The 25,201-nt window shown below is 40.2% G+C and overlaps 2 protein-coding genes across 6 annotated transcripts in view; one reads left to right on the forward strand and one right to left on the reverse strand.

The window, feature by feature from the left end:
- C11H10orf53 (chromosome 11 C10orf53 homolog) overlaps positions 1-12,688 on the forward strand; it is a 52,545-nt gene extending 39,857 nt beyond the window's left edge. Inside the window, exons 3-4 of one of the 2 annotated variants that reach the window (XM_075841753.1) lie at positions 12,359-12,465; positions 12,604-12,688. In XM_075841753.1, coding sequence (XP_075697868.1) covers positions 12,359-12,465; positions 12,604-12,657 — 161 coding nt within the window. In that variant the 3' untranslated portion in view covers positions 12,658-12,688. Of the gene's footprint in view, positions 1-12,358; positions 12,544-12,603 lie in introns of those variants that run through there. The other variant, XM_075841754.1, reaches the window with a different exon arrangement.
- OGDHL (oxoglutarate dehydrogenase L) overlaps positions 3,596-25,201 on the reverse strand; it is a 118,672-nt gene continuing 97,066 nt past the window's right edge. For all 4 annotated transcript variants that reach the window (XM_075841749.1, XM_075841752.1, XM_075841750.1 and 1 more), the window contains 7 exons: positions 15,578-15,756; positions 13,293-13,364; positions 12,849-12,974; positions 12,693-12,765; positions 9,739-9,902; positions 6,870-7,024; positions 3,596-5,994 (listed from right to left, as the gene is read on the reverse strand). In XM_075841749.1, coding sequence (XP_075697864.1) covers positions 5,871-5,994; positions 6,870-7,024; positions 9,739-9,902; positions 12,693-12,765; positions 12,849-12,974; positions 13,293-13,364; positions 15,578-15,756 — 893 coding nt within the window. In that variant the 3' untranslated portion in view covers positions 3,596-5,870. The remainder of the gene's footprint in view (positions 5,995-6,869; positions 7,025-9,738; positions 9,903-12,692; positions 12,766-12,848; positions 12,975-13,292; positions 13,365-15,577; positions 15,757-25,201) is intronic.

Consider the following 25,201-nt stretch of genomic DNA (forward strand, 5'->3'; position numbering starts at 1 on the left):
CTATAGTAATACAGACCTGTGGAACCAGCCTTAACAATTCTCTGCTATTCTGTACTGATGTGTCAAAAGTGGACATGTCTCCGTTAGAGCTGGCATAAAGCCAACACAGGATTATACCAACAGTCAAAACATGGCAGTAGTAGTGTGATGGTTTGGCCATGCTTTCTGCTGCAGTCTTGGGCAACTTGCCATAACTGACAGAACCATGAATTCTTCCGTCTACCAGAAAATCCTGGTCCAGTCATCAATACGTGATCTGAAGCATAAGCGCAATTGGGTTATGCAGTAAGACAATGATTCAAAAGGACAAGAGCAAGTCCATCTCTGGTTGGATTAAAAAACATCAAATTTAAGGTTACGGAGTGAACTTTTCAAAACTCTGGACTTAAACCCCATTGCGATCCTGCAGCCTGCAATTGGAAATCCTCCAATTGTGGCTAAACTACAGCAATTCTGCAGAGAAGCGATTTGAGAGACTGATTTCCAGAAGCTTTTTGTTGTAACTATTGCTTCTAAGGTGGCCCAACCGGGGTATATGTTGAGGGGGGGGGGGGGCAATTTAGGTGTTGGATGACCTTATTCTTTTCATAAAGACATTTCGGAGCTGTATTTTGTTTTTAGCCAGGTTGTCTTTTATCAAAATTAGTTTGTAGATCTGAACCAATAAAGTGGGGCAAATGTAAAAATATATCAGAATAAAAATAATTTTAGGAGTGTATTAGTATTGATGGTCTTGGGCCACCACAAGTTAAGAGGCTAGGGAAGGCAAGATCAGCTTAAATAAAGCATAATTATGTTACCCGAACATACAGTATAAAGCTGTGCATCATTGTTGGAGACTTTTTGTTAATACGTAGATGTAATTAGAAAGAGAAAAACAAAACAATTCAACTAATTACTGCTGTGCACCAGTACATTAGACCCATCATACATTTCTATCTCAACATTAAGACAAATAATCCAATTTGAGGCAACGGGTAATAGCCTTCTTCAAAACGTAAGAACTTCAAATTCAAAACAGCCATAGTGATGATGTCAGACAGATCAGTCACCATTAATTGCCAATATTATTTTTCTGATGCACAAATGCATACTTTCCATTAAATCATTAGATTACGGAGGCTTTGACTACACCTAATTCGGTTGTTAATATTATAGTCAAATTGTATTACAATTTAGCCTCCATTTTGAAATCTTCATTTTTTATTTTTTTTTTATTTATTTTTTTCGAAAACCTTAGATTCTTAGATGCCTTAAGGGCTTTTCCCCACCGCAAACATGTAAGACTTATAGCGACAATGTGCCATAAATGTTTGATTGTTGGGGGTTACCATTGTTTGGGTTGAGAACTGGAGTCCCATGTCCTTTACTGCCAAAAAAAAAAAAAAAGAGATAAACCAATACAGCAAAATCTGCATGCCATATAGTGCTGCCTTTCCGAGCCCTGCCGTGTGTCCAAACAGCAGTTTATGACCACATGTGGGGTGTTTCTGTACTCTGGAGAAATTGCTGTACAAATGTCGGGGTGCTTTTCCTCCTTTTCCTTGTAAAAATTGAAAAATGTCCAAATTTTATCAGAAAAAAATGTAGCTTAACAGTTCCATGGCCTAATTCCACTAAATTCAGCAAAAAAAACCTGTGGGGTCAAAATGCTCACAATACCCTTCGATAAATTCCTTCAGTGGTATAGTTTCCCAAACGGGGTAAATTTTGCGGGTTTCCATTGATTTGGTCCCGCAAGGGCTTTGTAAATGTGACATGGCGCCGCAAAGCATTCCAGCAAAACTTGAGCTCAAAAAGCCAAATGGTTCTCCTTCCCCTCTGAGACCTGCCGCGTGTCCAAACAGCCATTTATTACCACATATGGGATATTACCGTAATCGGGATTAATTGCTTTTCAAATGTTGGTGCTTTTTCTCCTTTGTCTTGTAAAAATGTAACATTTCTACGTTTTATTGGAAAAAAATTAGATTTTCATTTTCATGGCATCACTCCACAAAATTTAGCAAAAAAAATGTGGGGTCAAAATGCTCACTATACCCCTTGGTAAATGGTGTCTGTTTGTGGGCGTTTCCACTGTTTTGGCCCCACTTCAAACTGTACATGGTCCCTAAAATATATTCGAATAAAAATAAGGCCCCAAAATGCTCTATGTGCTCCTTTGCTTCAGAGATCTGTGTTTCAGTGAATTGGCACACTAGGGCCACATGTGGGATATTTCTAAAAACTGCAGAATCTGAGGAATAAATATTGAGTTGCGTTTCTCTGGTAAAACCTTCTGTGTTACAGAAAAAAAAGGATTAAAAATGAATTTCTGCAAAAAAAATGTAATTTGCAGTAATTCTTGTAAAATGCATAAAGGGTTAATAAACTTTTTAAATGCGGTTTTGAATACTTTTGAGGGGTTCAGTTTTTAAAATGGGGCGATTTTATGGGGGTTTGCATTGTATGGGCCCCTCAAAGCCACTTCACAACTGAACTGGCCCCTGTAAAAATAGCCTTTTGAAATTTTCTTAAATGTTAGAAATTTCTGCTAAAGTTCTAAGCCTTGTAATGTCCTCAAAGTAAAAGGATGTTCAAAAAAACTATGCCAATCTAAAGTAGACATATGGGAAATGTTAAATAGAATTTATTTTGTGTGTTTTAACTATCTGTCTTAGGCCCTATTCACACGACAGGGATTCCCGGCCGTCTGACGGCTGTCACACGGCCACAGTAGGAACTAAAGACCCCAAATGGGGCTATTCACTCGGCCAAGTTTTTGACGGCACGGTAAAGCAGGCCGTCAAAAGATGGTGCATGCCCTATTTTCGGACGTTCTCTCGGGCCGCACGGCTCCCACAGAAGATCTTTCCGCCGCCTGTTCGCACTCTTCTTTCTCCTCACGGTGTTAAGTGCATGTGAGGACGAGGAGGAGGGTATATTTTTGCTCCCTGTAGGAGCGGAATCCCCAATCCTGCCATCTATGGGGGGGGGGGGGGTGCTATGTAAAAGGCTGCTGTGTAGAACTACCTACAGGGGGGCTGTGTGGCATTACCTACAAGGGGGGTTGTGTGGCATTACCTACAAGGGGGGCTGTGTGGCACCACCTACAAGGGGGGCTGTGTGGCACCACCTACAAGGGGGGCTGTGTGGCACCACCTACAGAGCACAGTGTGGGGCATTATCTACAGAGGGAAATGTGTGGCAAAAAATTGACTAATGAAATTCATCTGTTTTTAGAACGGACAGATGCAAAACGGGTCAAAATCGGCTGTTAAAACGGAAACACGGCCCAGTACAGAAAAGGAACGGATGCAAAACGGCAAAGAAAAATGGACCAAAATGTCCGTTTTTATCGGCCGACACGTGGACCCTGTCATGTGAATAGAGCCTTACATGCAGATACATTTAAATTGAGAAAAATAATAATTTTTGCAATTTTTCGCTACATTTTGGTGTTTTTCACAATAAAATACTGAATGTAACTAGTCCATGTCCTTAAGGGGTTAAAAAACAAGAACACAAAAGGGGCAGAGGGAATTCCCTTTAGCAGTATAATTTCACAACTCAAGGCAAAACTATTAAAAAAATAAGTCAGTCTCGAAAACAACACTGGGAAATAGATCTGTATTTATTAACAACTGAAAAACATCTAATACAAGGGTTCTACATTTGCAAAAAAATTACCAAGTATACAATTTGCCAAAAGAAGCCTACAATTTATCTACAATGTCCACTACAACGTACATAACTATGGTCATCAAGCTGCTCAGGGAGCTGACTGGATTTAGTAAACCAGCTTTCAACATCCACCAGCCACCCCGCATCCAGTAGATCACCACGATCATAAGGTTTATGCAAAAAAGACTAAAGTATTATAGGTATGATACCCTTATTGGCTAACCAGAAAAAGGTTTAAAGAGAGTAAGTGTTCAGTGCACATATACGGATCATAGTTATCCTAATTTTGCTTTGCCTATTCTATGGACCAATAGATTATGTAGATAATCTAGAGTACTTATGACCGGAAATGAAAAAAATCAGCCTTTTAAGAAAAATATTTTTGTAACTAGTCATTAAAAAAAAAAATAATACAAAAAGATCCCTGTATAAGACGTGCGATCAGTATGCAAATGACCCGGCTTTGTACAGGACTTGGGTCCTAATCTTCTGATTTAGTGATCAGCGAAACCCCAATGTCTTCCCACAACTCCCCACAGCAGTGGCATATACCCTCAAAACGCAAGTCCTCACTTATGTCTAAAAGAGCGCTATCTACTATATTAATACAGCAGTTATCAATCAATAGCTATCGTATTAATGCTTATCGACCTTATAACTGCTATATTAATGCAGTAGACCGCGGTGCATTTGCATACTGAATGCATGTCCTAGGCCTAATGCACACAACCGCAATGGTTTTTACTGTACGGATGCACATCCGTGGCCATCCGTAGACCTGTATGGGCGAGTCAGTGCCGCAATTGCAGATAAGAATAGGACATGTTCTATATTTTGCAGAACATTTCTATGGCCCGGACATACATCGTTAAATATACGGAGAAGTGTCCATGCTCCATAGAAATGAATGGGTCTGCAATTTCATCTGTAATTACTGATTCCATAGTTACGGATGAAGACTACGGTCGTGTGCATAGGGCCTTATACAGAGGTTTTAAATAGAAAAAAAAATTATAATTACATGTATTTAGAATAATATTTATTTCTTAAGGGGCTAATGTTTTTCAAATAAAACAGGTACCCTATTTTCAGTGATTCGGTCATTTTTACACCAAGGAAATGGAGAAGGACCAAGTTCCTGAAAAAAAATAAAAAATGAACACGAGCCTTGTCTTCTAACTAAAAGAAGGATTTGGAGTTAAGTTTGAACTAAAGAATTAAAGTGTGATTTAATATTCTAAGAAATAAACAACATTTTTCAAACTAAATGGGTTATCAGTAACACAAATTAACTGTATATAAAATTCAGAACCTATTGGAACACAAAAAAACTGCCTTGAAATTATTTTTTCTTTCTTTTTTTTAATACAAGTGTCTATCAGTATGTTTTGTGCAACTTTCAAAGTACTTTTTATTAAAAATAATGTATACTTTTTTGAGATACAGCTGCTTTGTATCCTTTATACAGAGCAGCTGTATCTTACGCCGAAACCTGTATCTCTCGGGTCCGCGGGACTGACTGGTTCAATGACAGCGGGTGAGACACGCAAGATCGAGCTGCTATCGATCACATCTAAGTTCATAACTTCAGGTCTTAGCACACGATACAGCTGCTCTGTATAAAGAATACAAAGCAGTTGGATCTCAAAGAGTAAAAATAATATTTAATGAAAAGTATTTTTAAAGTTGCACCAATCACTGATAGTTTTTATTTTTTAATAAAAATTTCTATTTCCAAGGTGTACATAGCCTTTAAAGTGAACCGGTCACTTGTTTTGGAGCCACTAAACCACCAGCGTGTGATTATGCAGCTGGGGTCGAACATGCCAAACCTGCCGACATCAATACCAGACGTTTCGGCAATAGTAAAAGGACTTACAAGTTCGCAAGAGGAGTCTGGCGGGAAGTCCAGGAGGATTGTGCGCATGCCAATTGCGTACCTGCATCCGGGGACATTACACCGCGCATGCGCAGTGAAACAAGTAGTGTGCGGTCCTCGCTTCATGTGAGCATGCGCATATGCCCAATGCCACTGTACTCCTCCCCCATTTTTGGAACACTAAACCCTGGCTGTATAATGACGTGCTGGTGGTTTAGTGGCTCCAAAACAAGTGACCGGTTTCAATTTCTTTAGTGGTATTCACAAACTAATTTACTAGAATACTATATAATATATTGAGTAGTCCTTATTTTCAGGTTTTAAAGTATTAAAAGGTCTTCCCTTCAAAACACTGAAGATTAAAAGCACTATCCAAAAATCTTCTTAGTTCAACATGATGGGTGTTTTTATTGCCTGTGGCTGGAGCAGCGGCTGGGTCACGACCAACATACCTGGAAAAAGAGAGGACATTAAAATCATAGTCTGAAAATATATTCTACTATTGAAATCATCTCTTTAAAGAGGACCTGTCATGTCCCCAGAAAAGTTAATCTGGCTTCATGCATTTACAGCTGGCTTGTCCCCGATTCCAGCACAGTTTATTTTATCTTTGTCAGTGCCCCATTACCCCACAATCCTCTTCCGTTCCCCTGAAATAAGCCAGTTCATCTCAGACGGCCGACGGGGCGTCAACCTAAGTGGCTCTGTAAGAGTGACTTAGGTACATGCCTCGTTGGCAACTGGACGGTGGGGACTTGTCAAGTTGTCAATTTATTAATAAATGAGCATATCAGGCATCTGAGATGAACTGCCTTATTTCAGGGGAACGGGGCACGGACAAAGATAAAATAAACCGTGCTGGAATCAGGTAGAAGTCCGATATAAAAGGCATGGCAGCAGATTAACATTTCTGGGGATATGACCGGTCATCTTTAATAAAATAAAAGTGGCTATATTTTACTTATCCCATACAAGCTCTTTAATGGTCAGCACTCTAGCGATGGCAGAACGGATACTATCCAAAGATTATCATTGCATACACATACTACAGTTTTTACATATTACAGTTCATTTATATGCTCTTATAACAAAACCAATATTCTAGTAGTAGACAGGATTCTGTAATCCTCCTCTGCCTCATACAGTTAGTTTTCCTATAATTTTCCCTCAATGTAATATTGTATAGATAAGTCGATATGAGATAGATAGATAGATAGATAGATAGATAGATAGATAGATAGATAGATAGATAGATAGATAGATAGATAGATATGCAAACCAAAAAATCTCTGAGAATTTCATTTCGAATGCCTCTTTATGTATTTACCAGATTGGTCTAGTGTGATTCAAAATGGTGAGGAAACGGGGTTGGATGTAATCATAATAACCCATATTCTTGTGCTCCTCCTGGCACCACACCAGTTCTGCCTGGTCATACTTCTCAACTTCTTCTTTCACCATGTCAAATGGAAAGGGAGCTATCTGCAATGTAAAAGGGATAAACGAAAAAAAAGCTATTAAATTGGGAAAATACATAATTACAGTAAAGGTGACTTCACACACAGTGTTTTTTTATTTTTTTCTCCTGTAGGCCTCCATTTCTTTTGCCTCTTCAAAAAAGTATCAATGTGTGTTGCATTATATGATCTTTGAATCACATGATTAGCAATGTGAAAAACGCCCACTAAAAAAAACCGCAGGTAGTAAAATACACTGCTAGCAAAAAACGCCACGAAAAACTTGTAGTGAATGGTAAAAGTAGTCAACTATGTTTTTTAATACAGTTAAAATATATTCCCAGGATATGCTATAAATGTCTAATCAATACAAGTCCCAGCTCTGCCAGGTCTCCAAGCTGCGGATTCCAGGCGGGGACTAGTGGAGAGGGGGCTGCGCATGCACACGGATCTCTCCATTCCATAGTATGGGAGTTACGGTAACAGCCGAGCTGCAATTGCTCGGCTGTTTTCGTAACTCCCATTAAACAGAATGGCGAGAGCAACGCGCATCCACTAGTTTCCACCAGGAATCGGCTTGCGCCCGCCGCACCAGGCGAAGCGGGGGTCGAGCGACCCTCATTCTTGATATAGGTGATGGGACCCGCATCTATCAGACATTTTTTGGCGTATCCTGTGGCTATTCCATAAACATAAAAGTTGAGAATTCGCTTAACGTAATGATAAAACCAATGTATACGGACTAATCATAAGTCACATTAGATATATCTATCTCTTTATCTATCTATAACTATCTATCTATATCCCATATTTTTCGGACTATAAGACGCAGTTTTTAGTAAGAACAAATCTTGCTAAAAAGTCCCTGCGTCTTATAGTCGGCAGTCAAGGGACCCGGCAGCGCCAGGCCCCCTGACTGCTTCTTACTTAACCCCTTCCCGGCACATCATGGAACGGAGCGGGCTCACGCATTGATGTTTGGAGCGGAGCGGGCTCACGCACTGAGCCCGCTCCAGACACTGCAGGTGTCAACTGTGTTTTACAGCTGACACGTTGCTCAAACAGCGATGGCACGGTTCCTGGCCGTTTAACTAGTCAATAGCGACCGCAGCTTTTAGAAGTGTCTTCCCATGAATGGCATTTATGACATCTCCGCAGGAGATGTCATAAATGTTAGATAGATCGGGTCCCACCTCTGGGACCCGCACCTATCTCTAGAACGGGGCCCCCTAAACTCTGTTCTAGCTTACTCGGCTCCGCTGTCTCCCGGTCACTTCCTGGTTAGGTGGTCGGGAGTTACGGAAACAGCCGAGTGTTCGCTGCCAGAGAAGTGAATAGGATTTACGGAAACAGTGTAGCTCCGCGAGCTCTGCGGTTTCTGAAACTCGGTAGCTACAAAAACAGCGTACAGGGTCGAGTTATGAAAACAGCGTAACTCGCTGAGCTACACGGTGTACGTGACTTCTGTAGAACGGTATAGTAGTTATGGAAACAGCGTTGCATGCTACGCTGCTTCTATAACTGACATTCACTACTATGGGAGTTACGGAAACAGCGTAGCTCAGTGAGTTATGCTGTTTCCGTAACTCATCCATGTATTGTAGTGTTTTGTACCAGAAATCCAATGATTGGCTGGTTCAATTCCCCTAGGGGAACTAATAAAAAGTGTAAAAAAAAGTTTGATAAATTTGTAAAAAAATATTAAAAGATAAAAAAAACCTTTTCCCATTTTTACCCAAGCACAATGTAAAAAATAAAATTGGTATCGCTGCGTCCAGTAGTAGTCCGAACTATTACAATATAGCATTATTTGACATACACGGTGAACGGTGTAAAAACAAAAATGTCAAACCCCAGAATCTTTGTTTTTGGTCACCATAGCGCTAAAAAAGAATAAAAAAAAAAAAGTGATAAAAAAAATCGTATGTACCAAAAAATGGTGCTAAGAAAAAATACAGCCCATCCCGCAAAAAAATAAGCCCTCACACCGCTCATACGATGAAAAATATTTAAAAAATTTTAACGAATAGTTTTTTCTTTGTAAAAGTAGTAAAATAATTAAAAGCAAAAAGTAAAAGCAAATGGATTCACATTTGTGCTTCGGAGTTTCTCAGCAGTTTTCTTTGCAGTGATTTTGTTTATTGTGCATTTAAGAGTAATTACACATTATATATTTGCACAGTGATACAGTTTGCATCCATGATTTCATTTATAATACCCAGGAGGAAGAAATGTCACACTTCTATGTTCCTTCATAGACCTTCCTCCTGAGCTAGGATCCATCTCCTCCCCTTCACTGCCATGTAAGAAAAAGTACTACCACCACCCAATGTATATGACAAAAAAACACGGCACTCGGCGCGGTTATGGATCTTCTCTTGATAATTTCAATAGGACAAAAACAACTTTCAAGATGTTAATATCCACTAGTGAAAGGCGCCTATGACGTCAGTGGGCATGTTACCCGGGCAGCTACTTCCCTATGCCATGTCTCTCTTTATTTTTTGGGTCATATACTAAGGCTATTCGTCGAAAAAAAATAATTATATTAAAATGACTGATTTAAGTATTCCTACTTTGTAACTGATCGGGGTCAATACTTCCTGTACATAATTGTATTCGCACGACAGGAAAAATATCCCATTTTGTTGTCACATGCAGCCTGATAATTCATTTTGTAACAAATCTTGCTGTCAAAATATTCTGTGCCAAACAGATTAAGGCTGAGAAATATGTTACCTGCTCCAGCCTCGTGATTGCTACTTGGCTTTCCAACTGTTTTTGATGTCTTTCCTTGACAAGCTCATAATAAACCTTCCCAGTGCAGAAAATGACCCGTCTCACATTCTGAGGATTCTGACAAGCTGTTCCACTTTCAGGAATCACACGGCGAAAAAACGTGCCTGGACATTACATAATGAAACGAAGGGTTAATGTTTTAGAATAAGCATAAAAATAGTCACCTTGGAAAACCAAGTAAAAAAGGATCACATTCTAATATAAAACAGTATAATGTCTTTACAATATAGACAGTCAAGCCAACATGCTACTCCCAGTGGTCCATATACTCCCCATTCTCTGTCCACTACTGTATACGGATGTACATCAAGAAAGGGCCAACTACAATACACTTGTACAAATGAATCTTACCGCTATATTTCCCTGTCCACAGACGCGATCTTTATTCTGACAGAGGATTTGAAGTTTGCTTTTTATCTTAGTTCTACTTACTGAGATATTGAAAGGATTTATTTGAGAACATACTAAAAAGCAATAAAAACTGCTGCTGCAACGCGTTTCAACCTCGTACTGTGGTCTCCGTCAGGCATATCATATATGCCTGACGAAGACCTCTGTACGAGGTTGAAACGCTTTGCAGCAGCAGTTTTTATTGCTTTTTAGTATGTTCTCAAATCCTTTTAATTCCTATCCATGATTCCGTGGAATTAGTGAACTATTCACACCAGAGCGCCCGTTGCAAGGGCAATTTTTTTTTCAGTTTCTTATTAGGCTAAATTCACACAACCATTAAGCTCCGTTTACCTCTTCCGTCAGAGGAAGAGATAAATGAGAGTCCAAATGGAAAGCATCGCTTCTGTTAGAATTACCATTGATTTCAATACTAATTCTTTTGTTTCAGATGCTTTCCGTTTGCCTCCGTTCACCAGGTTTAAGTTTTTTTGACGGAAGCAAAAGTGCAGTCTGGCGAACGGAGGCAAACGGAAAGCATCTTAAAGGGAACCAGTCACCAGAATTTCATCTATTAACCCAGCAATACCTGGTGGAAGCGCATGAAAAATCATTTCTATATAAACTATAATTATCTTCTCAGTAACTTAGTATTCATTATTTTAGTGTTCCCACACCGTATGCTAATGAGCATAAGAGTCAGTGCTGCGTTCACTCTGCCTCTGCTAAGCCCTGCCTGTGGCAGGGCTTAACAGATGCCTGTGAAAATGACGATATACTGCAATACGTTAGTATCGCAGTATATTGTGCCAGTGATCTAAAATTCATCACTGGTTCAAGTCCCCTAGGGGGGCTAATAAAGTGTGTGAAAAAATATGAAAAAAAGTTTTTAGTAGTGAAAAAAAAATTACAAATTCAAAAAAAACACCCCTTTTCCCCCTAAGGTAATGTAAAAAGTTAACAAAATTGGTATCGTTGCATCCGTTAAAGTTGGAACTATTACAATATAGCGTTATTTAACGCGCACGGTGAACGCCGTAAAAAATAAAATGTAAAACGTCAAAAAAAAAAATCGCTGTTTTTTTGGGCAACTCCGCTTTAAAACATTTTTTTTATAAAAAGTGATCAAAAAGTTCTGTGTAACAAAAAATGGTACCGATAAAAACCAACTCGTCCCGCAAAAAATAAGCCCTCACACCGCTCAATCAGTGAAAAAATTAAAAAAGTTATGGCTCTCAGAATGTGGTGACACAAGACATTTTTTTTTTAACACAAAGTTTATTATCGATAAAAATAGTAGAATTTTTAAAAACTATATAAATTTGGTATAACCGTAATCGTATTGAGCGACAGAATAAAGATACATTGTCGTTTTTAAAGCCGTAAAAACGAAACCCAAAAAACATTTGAGGAATCAATTTTTTCAATTTTCAGCCCGCAAAGAATTTTTTTTTAGTTACCCAGTACATTATATGGAACTATAAATGGTACCAAAAGAAACTACATCTCCTCCCGCAAAAAAATAAGCCCTCACACTGCTCTATTGACGGAAAAATCTAAAAGTTATGGCTCTTGGAATGCGGAAAGTGAAAAACGGAAATGAAAAATCAAAAAATGGCTTCGTCCCGAAGGGGTTAACGTTACTGTGAAAGGAGACTCATACAACACAAGTCTGATCTTAGCCTTACACTTCTGCATAAATGGCTGCCGTAACTGAACAGAAAATGGCAAATATCTCTGTAAGAGAAACATAATAACCAAACTTTGTCTGCTGCCCTAGTTTCTCATTTACCAGTATATGCCATATCTACTTTAGAAGTTGGCTGAATGTGGGCCTTTGTATTTTTATGCACCATTTACTTTACTATTTCCTTTGGACTAAAAAGAGGGGCACTTTTTCTATTAGTAAATGTCTATGTGCGCTTTCCAACACACTTTGGAAAATAAAGATGAAGTGGCCAACCCTTTTAAAAAGGGCTTTCCAACAAGATTAACAAAGAGCGTCTGTCATGGGGAAGAGTAGAGAAAATGACAGTAGAGGTGGGATAAGAAGGTGGGGAAAAGGTGGGGATACCAAGTGCCAGGACACCTGGCAGAGGGGTAAAATCTCTAAAATTAAAATAAATCTCTAAGACTCTGTTCATACTAGATTCATTGTTTCCGTTTATAGTGGAGCAATGCCCGCTATACCCGCTCAAATGTAGGATCTGTCGAGGTTCTGGCAATTTTGAATCCAAGACGGCACTGCAGACGGCTCTAATAGGGAATATCGAAAGGGTAAGACTTAATGAGAACTTTTTTAATTTATAGCCTCAACCTGTAAGCTGCCTGTACAGAGCTTTGTCATAAGATATTATTTATTTTTTCCTCTTGGATGTTTGACTTATTCTAACCTAACAATAATTGTGTTCAAAGGTGGAGGTCTGTGGAAAATGGGCACTACATGTAAGGTTTATTTCTCTCTCTTGATCTACATTTTAGAAAACGAAACAATTTTTACTAACCGGTTTTCATTTCTTCAAAGCTTGATTTTGCATCTGGGTGCCTCAACAAAGACTTTGGTGTAAAAATAATGAGCTGAAAGTAAAATTTATAATATTGGTTATTTGGGAAACCACCAATTAATCTCATGACTTTCATGATCAAGCAATTTGAGTTACCGGCTTGCGAAAGGGCAGCAAAATTTGTCTTCTGAGGACATGAAAGTAGCTGGCGGGTGTTGAGCAGTTCACCACAATCCAATTGCAGTCATACAGTTGGGTAACTTCATAATCCTGTGTAAATTCCTAAATAAACCAATAGCAAATAAATAAATACATAACGAAGTAACAATAATTGCAGACTTTATGTGAAATGATTTGGGGAAATCAATTAGTGCAAAAGACTGGCAAGAAAACAGCAGAATATCATGTTTGCATTAGACGGGTTAACTCCATATAGAACGAATAGGAGCTACATATATAGGAGTCATAACCATATTTTTTAATATGAAATAACCAGAAAGATAAATAATGAAGTCCAAAACATAATGGATCTTTGAGCAGGTACAATGAGAAAATAAGGTCACGATGGAACGCAGCATAGTGTTGGACGCATCAACTTACAGGATAAGCATCACAGTCATCATTGCTCATCTGCAGGAACCTTTCAGGTCTGGCTGAAGAATGCTCCGGCCCCTGGTAATAGCATTATGAAGAAGAGTTTAGAAATGCTTGTCTGAGAATCACATTACTGATAGCTAGGGAAAAGAAGTAGCATTAAAGGCTTCTAGGAAGCAATTTATTCTGGTGCAATAGGAAATGTCCCTCAAGAAATATTAACTACCAGCTGGAAAGGGTAGCCAAGGTTATCATTAAAAAGGGAGACTCGATTTCTATACCATGGAAATTCACTGGACTGGTTAATACATTGGAGAATAACTTTAGGATGGATAATATGTACTCAACTGACTTCTACGTATGGAGAAGCTAGAAAAGAATATGAAGGATAATATATGAAATGGTTGAGTAAAGGAAATCTAACACACACTTACAGCTGTTTAGATTTATTATCCATGTGTCTATGAAGGGTTAACATTTTTGACCAGTCATATAACAGTGTGTGTGTTAAAAAAAAAAAAGTTAAATTCCTCTGCAGAAGAACAAACTCTTCTAAATGTAGACCAGTCAGGCCGCTGAAACTCCCGATCCGCTGAGATCGTAGAGAAAAACTGCAGGAAGTCACACACTCCTGCAGGGCAAATGTAGTACTACACGAGTGACACCCATTCAAAAAATAATGTAATATATGTAATGTAATATGGCCACAATCATTCTTGAGCCCATCATTCTTGGGTGCAATAAACATATTAATCCTCAAGTAACAGACCTCACTAATTGTTTTACAGTGTCGTCAGTTCCTGTTGCTTATTTTAGTCGGTGACTCTGCCCTCCAATTTTTTTTCCTTATTCCGGTCTTTTATTCCATATCTGTCTTATTGTTGTGAAAAAGTTGAATCTGAACCTCATACAAAAAAATAACTAATTAATTGATGTTGCTTATATTGCGCCAACACATTCTGCTCGTTGTACAGATATTGTAATCACTTGTATCAGTCCTTGTCCCCAATCTGGTTTACAATCTAAATTCCTTTTCTCCAACACACGGGATAATTTCACATGAAGCCAATAAACAGTACCCATGCAAACATGCGGATAAACTCCATACAGATGTAAAAAGCAACTTCATGTTCATCTATTATTCATTAGCTTACCCTCCTGGAGCACTTCTCATTTATTAACCTCCTTACTGTGTAAGGCCTCATTTACACGAGCGTGTGCGTTTTGCGCGCGCAAAAAACGCTGCGTTTTGCGCGCGCAAAAGGCACTTGGCAGCTCCGTGTGTCATCCGTGTATGATGCGCGGCTGCGTGATTTTCACGCAGCCGCCATCATAGAGATGAGGCTAGTCGACGCCCGTCACTGTCCAAGGTGCTGAAAGAGCTAACTGATCGGCAGTAACTCTTTCAGCACCCTCGACAGTGAATGCCGAACACAATATACACCAACCTGTGAATAAAAAAAGACTTTCATACTTACCAAGAACTTCCTGCTTCCCCCAGTCCGGGCTCCCGGCCGTTGCCTTGGTGACGCGTCCCTCTCTTGTCATCCGGCCCCACCTCCCAGGATGACGCCGCAGTCCATGAGACCGCTGCAGCCTGTGATTGGCTGCAGCCTGTGCTTGGCCTGTGATTGGCTGCAGCTGTCACTTGGACTAAACTGTCATCCCGGGAGGTCGGACCGGAGTTATCGGTAAGTCAGAACGTCTTTTTTTTTTTACAGGTTCATGGATTTTCGGAGCGGAAGTCACTGTCCATGGTGCTGAACCAGTTTAACGCTTTCAGCACCGTGGACAGTGACTGTCTCCTGACGTCGCGTACCCGAACATTTTTTACCGGTTTCGGTCAAAACGAGTTTGGCCGAACCCGGTGAAGTTCGGTGCGCTCATCTCGAATTTGACACTCCGTTTGGATGTTTGTAAACAGAAAAGCACGTGGTGCTTTTCTGTTTACATTCAGGAGTTTGACAGCTCTTGCGCGAATCACGCAGTTCGCACGGAAGTGCTTCCGTGCGGCATGCGTGGTTTTCACGCACCCATTGACTTCAATGGGTGCGTGAGTGCGCGAAAAACGCACGATTATAGAACATGGCGTGAGTTTTTTTCTGCGCACACGCGCTGAGCGCAATTCACGCATCGTCTAAACTGCCCCATTGACTAATATAGGTGCGTACGACATGCGTGCAAACCACGCGCGTCGCACGCGCGTATATTACGTTCGTGTAAATGAGGCCTAAATCAGTCAGCTACTCTATATTCTCCTCAACAGATCAGGGAGATCAGGGTTCACTTACCATTCCTTCCATGCCATGAGGTAGTAGCAGCACAATTCCATTGTGCCGCACCCACTTGGCCTGTCCAGAGCTCATAAACTGGTCAATTATACATTGTGCTGTGTTGTGGAAGTCACCAAATTGAGCTTCCCACAATACCAAGGCATTGGGACTTGCCATGGCAAAACCAAGCTCAAAACCTAAAAACAAAAGAAATCTGAATTAAAAATGGAACATTTTATAAATCAGCTGATTAATCGAACACAATTTTAATGTTTTGCTGTGTAGCTCATGTGTGTCATAAGAATATACCATTTCAAAATGCAGAAATATACTGGTTAAGATACATCTGTGCAGGAGAGGAAAGAGGACTTGCCAACTATTACATACCAGCAGCCGAAATAAAAAACCTGTATATACAAAACATCTCCTTTTTGAAAAGGAAGGAGATATATCTGTTCAATCGGTATGACAACCTATAGTCACAGTTATGATGGACTGCAGCATGCCGAGAAATGTTATGTTAGGGAGTACCTATCGGGACATTACATCATTGTCTAGGAGGTTAAGTAGCCTTTGACAACGTCTTCCTATATACTGGAGTTTACATAAAAAAGTAGATTTAATTTATGTCAGATGAGTAATTCATAAAAGGCCATCATCATTTCTTTGTACTATTACTACATAATTGGACAAAGGCCCTTTTACACAGGTCAATGTTTGGGCAAATGCTCGTTCCCGATCATTGCCCTGTGCAAACAGGGAAGCGGTCAGTCGATGAAATGAGCAAAAGCTCGTTCATCAGCTGATTGCCTCTTTTATGAGGCCAAAAAACGGATGCTAGTCTGCAGCACATCTCCCCGTGTAAACAGGGGATGTGCTGCCAACAAAACGCGAATGTACGGAGACGAACGATCATATTAAAAATCGTTCATCCCAATACATTCCGATTACTGCTCCATGTAAATGGAGCGAACCAGCGCCGATCGACGTGCTGCATCATCCATTGGCAGTCATGTAACGGCCAGGAAATCTAGCCGGGTAAAAGCAGTCACACGCAGTAGTTTTTGTTGCATAAATATTAGCGACTGAAAATCAGTTTCATTTATCTGAATGGAACTTACAGAAATCCAAACACCTGCTGCAGAAACAACCCCATTCAGATGAACAGAACTGATTTTACATCTCAGACATTTCTGCAACAATATCTGGCACATGTGACTTCACCCTAAAGGCCCTTTTACACAAGTCAATTATCGGGATACCGAGCATTCACAGAACGCTCGTTCCCGATCATTGCCCTGTGCGAACAGGGCACCGATCAGCCAATGAACGAGCAAACGTTGGCCAATCGTATCGTTTCTGCAGCAGAAAAGGTTACCGTTGTCGGCAGCACATCTTACTCTCTATCATGTGATGCCGACATGATAGAAGTGTATTGGGACAAGCGATAGTAGTAACAATGGTTCATCCCTATACTAGCTCCTTGTGAAAGGAGCAAACGAGTGCAGATCAACAAGCTGTCTTGTTGATGGACGCTCGCTGTTACAGCCAAAATGGGCCGGTGTAAAAGGACCCCAAGTCTATTTATGGTTGAAAGACAATACTTTGCATTTAGTGTGGCCGCTGCATAAACCTTATTGACAAAACTCTACAGAACATCAGAAAAAGAGTAAATGGTTATTCAAGTTTTTTAGCTCAATTAATTACTTTGCTCTCATTTCAGATTTACACCCCAAGATCTTTTTTTTAAATTATTATTATTATTTCTGGTTTTCATCTTGAGATTAATTTCAAGAATGGAGCAGAGTTTGTAAGAAACCTTACATATTTTTTTTAACTACAGCACTCAACATTGAAATTGCTAAATTTTCAAGAACCTAGCTCCAATCTGTGGCATGTGGGAGGGGCATAAAAGCCAGATTAAAAGCAAAAGTTTTTTTAGCCACATGAAACCTCAAAAATCGGAACAAGTGGTGTAGGATGATTGTGTAATGCCTCCTGGTTGTCGATGTGCCAGTTATCGTCACTTGTCGCAAACTGATAGGAACAGAATCGTTGAACGGAGAGACCTTGGTTTATCACTCCGGCAGGTCGCTACACGTCTAGGCAGAGATGTCAGCACTGTCCAATGTTGCATGTCCCAGAAGTTAGGAGAACAACTACGAATGGGAATGACAGTAAGAGGTGTGCGGAGGTGAACCTCTGCACGGCCGGATCATCTGATTGGAAGAATGGCGCGTAGTGATCCATTCTGTGCTGCAAGTGAAATTAGAGGTCACATCCCAAGCCTGGGATGGCAACCAGTGTCTGCACAAACCATCAAAAGGCGTTTGCACGACATTGGGCTATGAGCCAGATTTCCAGCTACAGGTGTTCCATTAACCACACGCCACCGCTTCAAAGGCTATCATGTGTTGCACAGCAAGACGGCAATGGAGGCTGGAATGAAGGTCTATCCTCTTCAGCGATGAATCCTGCTTTTGTCTCGGACGCAATTATAGCCGGAGTTTGGTCTGGCTATCACGTGGGCAACGCCATGAAGAGGCCTTTACAATGGAACGTCACACCGGTCCTATTCCCGGAATTATGGTGTGGAGTGGCATAATTTACGTTAGCCGGACCCCTCTAGTCTTTATTTCAGGTACACTAACAGCTCAGTATTACATTGATTTGGTCGTGGTACCAGTGGTCAGGCCATTTCTCCAAAGTAAATTTAAAAGAGAAAAGATGAAACACAGCAGGATATATTGTGTAGTAGAAGTCAGTAGTTGAGTTTCTTAACTCGTCAGGTTGTACCAATCCAGGTACAACCCTGGCGTAGACAAGAAAAAAAGTATATAGTATCCAATCGGCTGGAGCTATCCCCAAACTGGTCGGTGTGATTCACACACCACAAAAGGATCAGAATGAAAAGTAATGCAAAAACAATTCATTGGCCTGAGTAAGACGCCGGACCGGCGTTGAAACGCGTAGCCATTCATGTTGTGTTAATAAATCTCTTATTTCTTTTCATTTCTCCAAAGTGTCCCAAAGCCGTTTTTCAACAGGACAATGCCAGGCCACATGTTGTTCGTGCCAATGTGAGCAGTCTGTGTGGCCTAAACGTGCCACCATGGCCTGCAGTGTCTCAGGACTTGTCTCCCATCGAGCACATCTGGGACGTCATTGGTTGGCAATTGCAAAGGGAGCTGCCAGCAGCCAATCTTGATGATTTGTGTGCCCAAATGCAATCAGAGTGGCAGAAAATTCCTCAGACAACCCTAATAACCTCATTGATAGCATGCCAAGCATGTGACAGCATGTATGTTTGCGCGCGGCGCTCATACTGGATACTGAATAAAGATATTTGTAATAGTTTGTTTACATCTTTTTATCATTGGCATATCATTAACATGTCTATCGATCCTGTGATTTCCACAATTCCAAAACTTTTCCTCCTTGGTGTTGCAATTTCAATGTTGAGGAGTTTTAGTTGTTATGTGGTAATAAAAAAAAAACTTTTATTGGGTTAAGGTTTCTTAGTTTTTTTTTTATGCATTCTAAGTGATACAAGGTATTAATTTTTTTTGAAAAGGAGACTCAATGAACCTTGAAGAATAGCCATTACTTAATCTTTTCTCTAAGGCTACACTGACACGGCAGGGATAAACGACTGTATTTCGGCTGTTTTCAGAACAATGTAGTTCTATGAATGTGTTTACACGGCCGGTTTTTAACGGCCCGTGAACATTGACTGTCAAAAATTAGGGCCTGTCCTATTTTTAAATCTAAAAGAGAAAAGATGACAACCGGCATCACATCGTGCAAGTCAATCAGGATAAATCGGGTAGTAGACAGTTGTGGAGTCTCTCACCTGGTAAGGTTGTACCAATCCAGGTACAACCCTGGTGTAGACAAGAGGGACGTATATAGTGTCCAGTTGGCTGCAGCAATCTCCAAACCAGTCAATGTGACTCACCACCGCAAAGTGATCAGGATGAAAAGTGATGCACCCTATTTTTACCGTTGTAATTGGAGAAGACGCCAGACCAGCATTGAAATGCATAGCCACTCATATTACGTTAATAAATTCCTTATTCTTTACAAACTACCTGACTCGTTTGGATGTTGGCAGTACTAGATTTAATCCTTGTTTTGCATCACTTTTCATCCATATCCTATTTTTGTCCGTTTTCACCGCCAGACGGCCCCCATAGAACTCAATGGATCAGTTTTTAACAGCCATTTTTCAGAAATCAATGCATGTGACGGCTGTTAAAAACATCCTTGCCCTCACAAGAGGATTTTCCAGACACAGCGCTACTTTTTACGCTGAGCCGGGGGAAGCCCTTGATGTCACGGTCCATATATGAATCACATAAACACAACAAAAGTTTGAACAGCACATTCCAAGAAAATGATACAAAACGTGTGTGCAGGTGCAAGAACATCTGTGACTGCAAATATACAGCAGACAAAGAAATGGCGACAGCACACTGCGAACACGAATGCCACCAAAGCCACTAAATATAAATAAATATGCATACTGCTTACAAATAGGGAGGTTCTTAGTGCACATTTTGATCAAATTCTGTGAGCCCACCTGCCACGACCAGGCGACCTCTGTAAGGTGGGGACCTACTCTGCACATACACCTAGAACTAGGACGAAGCCTACATATATATCTGGGGATGGTAGGAACCAGCATTAAACTAACTAAAATCACCCAGGGCAGAATGGGAGGAGAGCAAGATTGATGAGATAGAGACAGATGTGCTACAAAGAGATAGTGGACTAGGATGTTCTCTGCACTGTGTGTACTGCAGAGGGGAAAACGGCTAATACCAACCAGCTCAGATAAGATCATTTCCAATCCATCTGCAAATTGGGATTCTGCGATCCTCTTCCATCCTCCAATATAAAACAGCAAAACTTTAGCATTCCAAAGGCGGATACGGACAGCAGAGAGCCTCTGTGCAAGGAGTGTGTGAGAGCCCCCTCCCTTTAATATCAACAAAACAACGCAAAGGAATAATATATTCTTCATATATAAAAAATATAAATATGTATATATGTGTGTGTGTGAGTGGCACACGCGCCACTCACACACTGGACGCATCTCCCGAAGAGACAAAGCCGTGCCTACTGATATTGCAAGGTAACGCCCACTTATCCCCACAAAGCCACAGTCCTTTTCGAAGATGCTGTACACTCCACAAGCTTTGTAAATGAAAGCTATTACTTCAAAACCCCACTGGCTCAGGGCTCTGTGAAGCTGCACCATCAATATATCTGCCCCTGCATTATAGAATTCCAAGCATACTATTAATGGGTATACAGTGTTTATTTTGAAAATATTTGGTTAAAAATGAAATTTACTCATTTGCTTAATTAGAATTTACCCCTACATTTTATAAAAAAAATAATGTTTCATTAGCAATATACCGTATAACCTTTAAGAATAGCTACAATGGGTTTTATTAATGAAAAGTTCTTTATAAAAATAAATTTTTTTAAAAAAAACTGTTTTTAAGTGCCACGTGTTAGATAAACTGAATTTTAATCTTGCTGATATTACAGCAGTGTCTTATTTATTCAGACCTATCCTGCCAAGTGCACTGTGCGTACTGGAGGAGGGGACGACAGGCAGGGTCAGGCTTCTTATTCTACACACATAGTCAGACATTAGTAGAAGCCACCACTAAGATTTCAATGGCAGGTGTCATGTACCTGTCATTTCTACTATTACCAGGTCAAATTCCCTGTGGGGGAAACAAAACCTGAAAGAATTTACGTTTTATGGAAATAGCACAAGGTTTATTGAGCACAAAGGATTGATTTAATGAATATAAATCATATTCAGGAATAGAAAAACCAAAATAAATTTTAGGCGTCATCCTCAATGCTGAGTTTTAATTAAACTAAATCTAAAAAATGTGCAGTTTCAGAATTTGCACCTTAGTGCAGAACATGTGTATTTTGACTGCTGCCTTGATCTGTCAAACAATGGATTTGCCCCAGGAGTGGACAGGTTTCTCTCTATTGCACCGACACGATTACTAATCTGATTTTAGGAGTGCCATGTTTAAAGGGGCTTTGTCTATGCCCCCTTCAGTTAGGACATGGCTCTTTTCGTTGTTTATCCGGATCGTTACCACTATATCTAGTTTTGGCTTGTGCTGTCCCATAGGTAACTACTCTATGGAATTTACCATATGATTTCCTTATACAAATGTCCATACCTACTTATTGGGAGTAAGGATAAAGAACGCACGGTTTCCTTAAATTTCACGCACACAAGTCTACCCAAGACAAATTCTATAAATATATAGATCCAGATTAAGATCGATACCAACTGCAGAATTGGAGAACTGGACAAAACCCAAGAGCCAGGTAGAACATGTGACGATGGCATCAAACTTTTTGGGTTGTTTAAAGCAATTTGCCCCCCCCCCCCCTCCAGCCTTCATTATATATTCTTGTGGGACTGGCTATACCAGAGGGAATTGGAGCGGAAAGATGAATATACTGAAAGAACTAGAATTCTATAAATCAAAGAAATGTTTCTTAGAACAGTACTGTGCGATAAACGGCAATCATGACACAATCACTAACAATGCAGCAATAGTGAGTGATGTGATTTCTTTAGCCGTTTTTAAAATGTAGTCTGCCATAAAGATTTACTGCTCCTATGCCCAGCAGAAGGTTAGGACTGGTACTGCCACCACTGGTCTCCAAAACTCTTCCAATCCACAAAGGTGCAGAGGATGAAATCAAACCAACATCCTCAACCCAGACAGCAGGTCCTAGAAATTCACTTTTTACATGACATTAGGGACATAGAGCTCTTCTTTAACCCCTTCAGGACCCAGCCACTTTTGGACCAAATGACACAGCCTCATTTTTTAAATCTGACGTGTGTTACTATATGTGGTAATAACTTGAGAATGCTTTTACCTATCCAAACGATTCTGAGATTGTTTTCTCGTGACATATTGTACTTTAAGTTAGTGAAAAAATTTGGTCGATATATTCAATATTTTTGTGTGAAAAACACCAAAATTTAGAGAAAATTTGCAAAACATTAGCATTTTCTAAATTCAAATGTATCTGCTTGTAAGACAGATGGTTATACCACACAAAATAGTTACTAGCTAACATTTCCCATATGTCTACTTTAGATTAGCATCATTTTTTGAACATACTTTTATTTTTCTAGGACGTTACAAGGCTTATAAGTTTAGCAGCAATTTCTAACATTTTCAAGAAAATTTCAAAAGCCTATTTTTTTAGGGATTAGTTCAGTTCTGAAGTGGCTTTGAGGGCCTTATATATTAGGAACCCCACAAATCACCCCATTTTAAAAACTGCACCCCTTAAAGTATTCAAAACAGCATTTAGAAAGTTTCTTAACCCTTTATGCGTTTCACAGGAATTAAAACAAAGTGGAGGGAAATTTGCAAATTTCATTTTTTTTTGCAGAAATTCCATTTTAATCAATTTTTCCTGTAATACTGAAGGTTTTTACCAGAGAAACACAACTGAATATTTATTGCCCTGATTTTGCAGTTTTTAGAAATATCCAACATGTGGCCCTAGTGTGCTACGGGCCTGAAACAAAAGCCCCAGAACAAAGGAGCACCTAGAGGATTTTTGGGCCTTCCTTTTCTTATTTCAGGCACCATGTCAGGTTAGAAGAGGTCTTGTGGTGCAAAAATAACGGAAACACCCCAAAAAAGACCCCATTTTGGAAACTACACCGCTTGAGGAATTCATCTAGGGGTGTAGTGAGCATTTTGACCCCACAGGTGTTTCATAGATTTCATTAGAATTGGGCAGTGAAAATGAAAAATTACATTATTTTCCAATAAGATGTAGCTTTAACGCAAAATTTTTCATTTTTTTCAACAAATAAATGAGGAAAAGCACCTCAACATTTGTAAAGCAACTTCTCCAGAGTACGGAAATACCCAACATGTGGTCATAAACTGCTGTTTGGGCAAGCGGCAGGACTCGGAAGGGAAGGCACGCCATTTAGCTTTTGGAGCGCTGATTTTGCTGGATTGGTTTCTCTGCACCATGTCGCATTTGTAAAGCTCCTAAGGTACCAGTACAGTGGAAACCCCCCAAAAGTGACTCCATTTAGGAAACTACTCCCCTTGAGGAATTAAACTAGGGGTGCAGTGAGCATTTTAACCCCACAGGTGTTTCATAGATTTCATTAGAATTGGGCAGTGAAAATTAAAAATTACATTATTTTCCAATAAGATGTAGCTTTACCTCAAAATGTTTATTTTTTTCAACAAATAAATGATGAAAAGCATCGTAACATTTGTAAAGCAACTTCTCCAGAGTACAGAAATACCCAACATGTGGTCATAAACTGCTGTTTGGGCAAGCAGCAGGACTCAGAAGGGAAGGCACGCCATTTAGCTTTTGGAGTACAGATTTTGCTGGTTTGATTTCTCTGCACCATGTCGCATTTGTAAAGCTCCTAAGGTACCAGGATCAGGTAAGTAGCTGGGTTAATGTAGTTAGGGGCAGTAGAAAGGGGTCAAAGACAAGGAAGGCCGATCCGGTTTCTGACATTCCAGGCAAAATTTCCAAGTTGGGTGATGATGTGAGGGTGTCAGTCTCAGAAATGGCAGCCCTAGTGGATACTGATCTCCCTAACAGCCGGGAGAACAGCCCAGCTAGTAGTCGGCGGGATGGTAATGCAGGTAAGCCAAGACAATTGATAGTCGTAGGGGATTCTATAATCAGGAAGACGGATAGAATTATTTGTTGCCAAGACCACCTCAACCGAATGGTTTGCTGTCTCCCTGGTGCCAGGGTTCGGCATGTGGTGGAACGGGTGGACAAATTGCTGGGAGGGGCTGGTGATGATCCAGCTTTCGTGGTCCATGTCGGTACCAACGACAGAATAAATGGTAGGTGGAGGAGCCTTAAGAATAATTTTAAAGAACTAGGCTACAAGCTGAAGGGAAGGACCTCCAAGGTTGTATTCTCAGGAATACTGCCTGTGCCATGCGCATCACAGGAAAGACAGCGGGAGCTTAGGGAGTTAAATGCATGGCTGAAGTCTTGGTGTAGAGGAGAAGGATTTGGGTTCCTAGAGCACTGGGCTGACTTTTCATTGGGGTACAAACTGTATTCTGCAGATGATTTGCACCTAAATGGAAGGGGGTCCGCTGTGCTGGGGGAGAGAATTCTAGCTGGGGTGGTGGAGTATTTAAACTAGGGCTGAGGAGGGAGGTCAATGTAGAAAAAAAAGGGGTAGCCAGGTTAGAGAGGGGTCAGACTATATTGGTGGGGGGAGAAACAGAATGTGGGGAGAGGACTAGACAACAGGATAAGGAGATCCTTTCGTTACAAAACATCAGTGTAAATAAAAAGGACCGATTAATGTCAAATCACATTTCTGATAATAAAAGTGAAAAACTGACAGGCAAGTTAAAGTGTATGTTCACAAATGCCAGAAGTCTAGCAAGCAAAATGGGGGAGCTGGAGGCCTTGATACTGGAAGAAAATATAGATATAGTTGGTGTTGCTGAAACATGGCTGGACTCTTCACATGACTGGGCTGTAAATCTACAGGGTTTTACACTTTTTCGTAAAGACAGGACAAATAGGAAAGGTGGTGGTGTATGTCTGTATGTGAGA

Source organism: Rhinoderma darwinii, chromosome 11 (genome assembly GCF_050947455.1).
Source record: "Rhinoderma darwinii isolate aRhiDar2 chromosome 11, aRhiDar2.hap1, whole genome shotgun sequence".
Classification (NCBI taxonomy): domain Eukaryota; kingdom Metazoa; phylum Chordata; class Amphibia; order Anura; family Rhinodermatidae; genus Rhinoderma; species Rhinoderma darwinii.